The following is a 6,791-nucleotide window of genomic DNA, read 5'->3' as shown; positions in this document are numbered from 1 at the left end:
GGCATTTTTGACGGCATCTTTTCCCTTTTTAATTAACTGCGGCATAGTCGCTATCCGCCTTTTTCCCACCAGTGACCCCAAACCGGAGGATACGGAGCTTCAACCTGGATGGATCTCAAAGGAGCCCCATCACAACAGAAAGACATGCTCACCGACTGATAAAGACCACCATTATTCTGAGATAACTAGACAAGGGGGGAGAGTATTCAATTAAAATGCCCCTCCTTCTGGGACCAGGACATCCCAGTGAACCTCCCAAAGGTCTGGTTCTCAGAGGCAGGATGGGCCAGTGGAAAGAGTCTCCTCTGGGGTCTCTCACGGCTATCTACCACACCATCGGCTGAAGAGGCTCCCTTGGGGAGCGGGACGGTATTTTACACGAGGTGTTAATGAGTGGGCAGAGCCCTTTTCTAGTTATAAAGCGGTGCTAATTTCCTCTGGACTGCAAGACGCTCATGTGTCCCTTTAGTCCAGAGGGGCGGATCGTGGTCTTTGTCCAACTCCGCCTCTTTTTCTCTGTTTTGGTCTGTTAATCATTTGCTCTGTCACTCTTTAAGAGCACTCTCTCATGTGCACTCATCTCTTGTGGTTTAATAAGAGGACGAAGATGGTCAGCAATGCCCTCAAGTTCAAACAAACTTGTCATTCATCACCTTTAAGTTGTTGTAGGTTAGTCAAGTGAGCTAAGGAGTAGTTTACCCCAAAATGAACATTTGCTGAAAATGTACCAACCGTTGGGCCATCCAATCTGTTCTTCATTGGAACAGATTTGGAGAAATTGAGCATTGCATCACTTGCTCACCAATGGAGCCTCTGCAGTGAATGGGTGCCGTCAGAATGAGAGTCCAAACAATAATCCACAAGTAATCCACACAACTCCAGTCCATCGATTAACATCATGTGAAGTGAAATGCTACATGTTTATAAGAAACAAATCTATCATTAAGAAATTTGTAACCTCAAACCTTTGCTTCTGGCTAAAATATGAATCTTCCAGTGAAAAAGCAGTGTTGTCTGAATCAGGAGAGAAATATACAGATTAAGCACTGTTTACAAGCAAAAACAGTCCAAAACAGTTCTTAACAAATATGGATTTTGAGGTGAGAGGACTACAGGGGATAAATGTTTTCACTGGAGGAAGCGTTTTTATGAATTATGGCCTGGTGTTTTTGCCAGAAGTGACTGTTTATGCCTTAAAGTTAATGCCTTGATGGATTTGATTCCTACAAACATGCAGCTTTTCACTTCACAAAACATTAACTGATGGACTGGAGTCCTGTAAATTACTTTTGGATTATTGAGATGTTTTTATCAGCTCTTTGGACTCTCATTCTGACGGCACCCATTAATTGCAGAGGATCCAATGGCGAGCAAGTGATGTAGCCTAATGCTAACTTGTCCAAATCTGTTTCAATGAAGAAACATCTACATCTTGGATGTGCCGAGGGTCAAGGGCTGAGAGTCAATTTTCACTAAATGTTCATTTTTGCACGAACTATTCCTTTAAAGGTTATTCCTTTAAACCTACAACTTCAAGTTGATGAATGATGAGTTTGCTTGAACTTGAACCCAACACACGAATCTGCGTCAATTAGCCTACAGATAGTTCGTGTTTTTTTTGTTTTTGTTTTTTTTAACTCTAGCTAAACTGTAACTTCCACGGCAGCAAAGTGGCACTGGTGGGTTTAATGTGTCAAACAGCCATTCAGTGATCTATTACTAATTGAAAACCATGGAATGCTAACCAGACAAATTCCGTTATCGTTGAAATCTAAAAATTTACGGTTTATGCAGCGTCTTCACTTAAACCTTTGCGGAGATAGGACTTTCTCCACTGGATTAAAAACTCTACCGTCGTCTAACGAACAAAAGAAGTATTTATGATAGCAATGAATATTTATAGCTGCTATCAGATATCACTGGGATAACAGTTGAATCAGATGTAACCAGATCCCACCCGTCACATCGCTAACCAGACAAATTCCGTTATCGTTGAAATCTAAAAATTTACGGTTTATGCAGCGTCTTCACTTAAACCTTTGCGGAGATAGGACTTTCTCCACTGGATTAAAAACTCTACCGTCGTCTAACGAACAAAAGAAGTATTTATGATAGCAATGAATATTTATAGCTGCTATCAGATATCACGGGGATAACAGTTGAATCAGATGTAACCAGATCCCACCCGTCACATCTGTTATTCCTTTGCGATAGCTAAATATCATGCGGTGGGTAAATGATTGACTCGATCTATACAGACCACTGGGTGTTGTTTTTTCTTCCATGGAAATTCAGATAACCGTTTCCTGGTCAGAGAAAGGATACAGGTCTTTACTTGAGCAGTTGCGTACATTTCAACAAATTATTGCGGATCTGAAGAGTAATAAACATGGGGAAATCAGTCACAGTGCTTCACTGGCTTGTCCTCACGCTGGGACTAGTTGCGGCTCAAGCAGGTAAAGTCTTAACAGATGTTTGGTTTTTGGAGGGAAATCTAGAAATTTAGAAACCAGCATCACTGAGCATATTATAGTAAGACCCAGATAGTGCTCAATTGCAATAGTTTTATATATTTTAACGTACAGTTTTTGTACTATGGCACATGTTTTTTTTTTTTTAGAGAAAGCAGAGCAAGCTCTGCCAAACTGGCTTACGGGAATCATTGCCGTTGGTGTGTTCCTCTTTCTGGTCTTCGTCGTCTTCCTTGTAAACAAAGCCTGGTGTGAAACTCCAAGGTAAATATATGCTTCAATTTCAACACCCTACCAAAAACGGTAGCAATTTTAACATTAAAGGGACAAAGTTCAACTAAAAATAAAGTATTGTCAACATTTACTCACGCTCTTGTCGTTCCAAACCTGTATGACTTCTGCACAACACAAAATCATTTTGAAGAACTTAAAGTCAATGGGGTCCAAAAAACAAAACAAAAAACCCCCCAGCATTTTCCCCAAAATATCTTCTTTTTTGTTGTTTCGCTTAAGAAAGCCAGTCATAAATGTGAGTAGGCATATAATATAGGCCTCTCTTTATTAATGAATTAATGAAACTCTCTCTTTATTAACGTAATCCTTAATTTTCTAATCAAAAATAGGCATACATGTCTGAATGATGGTTATTGTGAAGTCTCACAAAACATGTTTACCTAGGCTCTCTTTATATTTCATGCAATACACATTTTATTTAGCAACTAGTTTCCGAAATCTGGTCTGTGTAAACATTTTAATCCGTCTTTGTTGACTAAAGCAAACCTGAAGCAGTACCCTATGAATATGCCATGACCAATGGATCAACCCATGAAACCAGTCTTGACGCAGTCAGGTAATAATACCTCAATAATACAGCCGTGATAAAGCTTAGAGTGATTCAAGACTATTAAAAGATACACTATCATTAATGATACCACATATGGCCTGAAATCATCTTCAGTCAGAATAAACGCCTCATCTGATGCTTTATGCTAAGCATGATGTTCCTGAAATTATTCTCATTGCAAGATTTAAATGTTTCAAATGTTGAAATTTACATTTTAAATTCAGTGATTAAAAATTAATGGAAAAGAGTGAATAGGCCTATTCCCTTTTAAATGTATGTATTAATCTCTGGAATCGTGACAATTGTTTTTCAGGAGCAGGGACAACCCTAAAGCATATGAGAACGTGATTGTTCACCAAACCGAAGAAAAAGTGACCAAGATGTAATATCTCAAGGAAACGTCCACAACCAGCCGAGTCAGCACGCCATGTTAACCTTATTTGTGTTGTAATAAGTTATAATTTTAACAGCTGACACAGCTTATCTTGTACCAAAGGTTAGCAGTGTTTTGTTTTATTCGATTATACATTAATTGTAGTTCATTTTAAAGGGCATTTGTTGTTGTAACAATTTGTGAACATTTTAATATAATATCAGACATTCAGTATATCACTTGTTGTGCAAACCTCTTTAAATAATATTTAAAAAATCAATAATAATATTAATAAAATCATATATGCTACTATTCAAAAGTCTTTTGGTTTGGTAGGACTTTTAATGTTTTTGTAGGCTGCATTTATTTGATCAAATACACAGTAATATTGTGAAATATTATTACAATTTAAAATAACTGCGTTCTATTTTAATATATATTTTAAATGTCATTTTTTCCTGTGATGCAAAGCTTAGATTTCCGCAAAGTTATGAAAATAACTTTATTTTCTGTCACTTCAGATAAATTCTACTTGTCCAAAATAAAGTCACAGACCATAATGACCACTTGTTTGTTTTGCAAATGTTAATAAATCAGCTTTATTTCAGGCTTAGATCTGTATCTAATGTATGCATTTAGCTAAATGGTTTCTTTGGACTTTAAAAACATTACACTGACAGAAAAATGGCAGATATAAAGGTGTTACTACTCGAGTCATCTGAGTGGAAGCCGCTTTTTGTGGTTCACAGCCCAAATGTAAAGATCTAGCAGAAGGTAGCAGACTGAGGCGTTGCATTTCTTTAAGGATAAAGGGGAAGACAGGCATAGGAGATACAGGCAATCTTTTTAAAGGGACATAGTGCTGAACAATTCAGAACATACTGTCCACATGGCACAAAAATTCAAGAGGCATCATATGATGATGTGCTTACGAAATCCTAGTGGAAGAGACGGTCTGGACGAGGCTTCCACGCGCTGTCTACAACCTGGAGAGCCCCGATAGTCTCTGAAGAGCCTGCTACACTTCCTCTAGGAGAGAGACTGACACAGGATATCCTCATATTGTGACACACCGACACACACAGTGTCAAACTAGGATGTGCGAGACATCTTCATAAAGACAAAAGCAATGCAAAAAAGCCCTAAAAAGGAAATAAATTACATATTTACACTGAAATGATAGACGTGTGCAATTGAATTACAAAGGGAATTACAAAAAACTAAACTATGTTATGCATTTCTGTGAATCTCAATACACCATAGCAAAATAATAGAGTGGAATAGTTCTCCCAAAAATGGAAATTGTCATCATTTATGTCGTTCCAAACTCATATGACTTATTTTTTTCTGTGGAACCTAAAAGGAGATATTTTGATACTTTTCCATACAATGAAAGTGAATGGGGACTGGGCTGTTGCACTCCAAAAATGGCAAAAAAACACATCTTGTGTGCCATTTTTAAGACTCGAAGCAAAATAATAGCTCTGTGTAAATAATTATATGAGATAAATTTGAAGTGAAAACTACTTACAAAAAATAGCAGTGTATGAAAAATTGCCTGAAATTTTCAAGTGAAAAACACTTTAAAATATTCCTCACACAAAACTATTGTACAAGCTCAATAGACGTGAAATGTGGCACACAACTTGTGATACATTTATTGTTATAATGTCATTTCTGAATTTCTAAAATGCCAGTCTCCATCCATTTTTATTTTAAGGAAAAGAGTAGTGTTTTCAGTAAAACATATAATTTTAAGTTACTCATATTTTACATGAAAAATAACTAACAATTAATACCTTTGTGTGAAGAATTGCCTGAAATATTACTTGGAGGGAAGACAAGTCATATGATTTGCTTTTGCGATATTTTGATGGTTATTTATGGCATTTCTAAATCACAAAACTCCAGTCCCCATCCACTTTCATTGTAAGGAAGAGAGCAGCGTGAACATTCTGCAAAATATCTTATTTTTAGCTCCACAGAAGAAAGAGTAATACAGATTTGAAGCAACATCAGGGATGTTTTTCTATTTCTTGAAGTATTCGCAAAGCTACCCTGCAACGTAAAGAACCTGATTGAAATGATCCTAATATCTAATACTAGCTATACAAAACATCCCAGTACAATATGATCTGCCAGTTCCAAGGCACATCTGTCATCCCTTATTATTAACGCTCGTCCATGAATTCATCTACACACTACATACAATTCAACTGATTTCTTAAAAATAGGGCGGATTTGTCAGTAGGTTGTGTACTTGTGCGTTTTAATTGAAAAAAGATCAGGGCGACCACATTAGAAGTTATTGTATGTGGACTGAAAGGATAATTACAAACAAATTGTGTGTGTTAGCGTGTGTTGTGCATCTGCTACTTTAATTTTTCCTCCTGGTCTTGAGTTACCAGCACTCATTTCATCAAAATAATCTTCTCTAATATTGCCCCATAATTCACCCGCTCACCTTCACCAGTGGAGAGGCTACATGTCCGTGATTAAAACAAAGACAATGTTATGAGTATTTCTCATTGACTTCGATACCAGGTGCACAAACAGTAACAGGGCGGAGTTTAAACGATCGAGTGCAAATCAGGAAGTAAGGTGGCCGAATAACGGCCGCTGCTGATGCAAAGAGTCTCTTAAGATGTGTGAATGGAATGTGTGTGTATTTCAGTGGATGTAGTCCTTAGTGTGTTTGTTAGGAGAGGACGGACAGCGTGACGCTTCCCCGCTGCTTCTTCAGTACGGCCACGGCCTGCTCGTGTGTGACGCCCTCCAGACTATCTCCATTGACCGACAGCAGCTGGTCGCCGCGCTTCAGACGCCCATCTACCGCCGCTGCCCCCTGTAGGTAAGAGGAGGACAGGATTATTTATTCATTTACAGAATTAAAGGTGACCAACTGACCAGTATTACTCTCCAAAATGCAGATTATTAAAGGGATAGTTCACCCCCAAAATGAAAATTCTGTCATTAATTACTCACCCTCGTGTTGTTCCAAACCCGTAAGACCTTCGTTCATCTTCGGAACACAATTTAAGATATTTTTGATGAAATCTGAGGGCTCTCTGACCCTCCCATAGACAGCAAGGTAACTACCACG

General features: G+C 37.9%; 2 protein-coding genes across 2 annotated transcripts in view; one reads left to right on the top strand and one right to left on the bottom strand.

The window, feature by feature from the left end:
- The first annotated feature begins 2,219 nt into the window (after positions 1-2,219).
- Positions 2,220-3,932, top strand: pdzk1ip1 (PDZK1 interacting protein 1). The gene is made up of 4 exons (XM_016542646.1): positions 2,220-2,456; positions 2,621-2,735; positions 3,247-3,321; positions 3,629-3,932. Exons 1-4 carry the CDS (start codon positions 2,390-2,392, stop codon positions 3,699-3,701), a joined length of 330 nt encoding a protein of 109 aa, XP_016398132.1. The 5' UTR covers positions 2,220-2,389; the 3' UTR covers positions 3,702-3,932.
- Positions 3,933-5,065: 1,133 nt separating this feature from the next.
- LOC107731530 (inaD-like protein) overlaps positions 5,066-6,791 on the bottom strand; it is a 136,735-nt gene continuing 135,009 nt past the window's right edge. The window contains exon 44 of the mRNA XM_016542641.1: positions 5,066-6,533. Coding sequence (XP_016398127.1) covers positions 6,387-6,533 — 147 coding nt within the window. The 3' untranslated portion in view covers positions 5,066-6,386. The remainder of the gene's footprint in view (positions 6,534-6,791) is intronic.

Source organism: Sinocyclocheilus rhinocerous, unplaced genomic scaffold (assembly GCF_001515625.1).
Source record: "Sinocyclocheilus rhinocerous isolate Xijiao unplaced genomic scaffold, SAMN03320098_v1.1 scaffold4355, whole genome shotgun sequence".
In the NCBI taxonomy this organism is placed as follows: domain Eukaryota; kingdom Metazoa; phylum Chordata; class Actinopteri; order Cypriniformes; family Cyprinidae; genus Sinocyclocheilus; species Sinocyclocheilus rhinocerous.
This window is presented reverse-complemented; position numbering and strand designations above follow the sequence as displayed.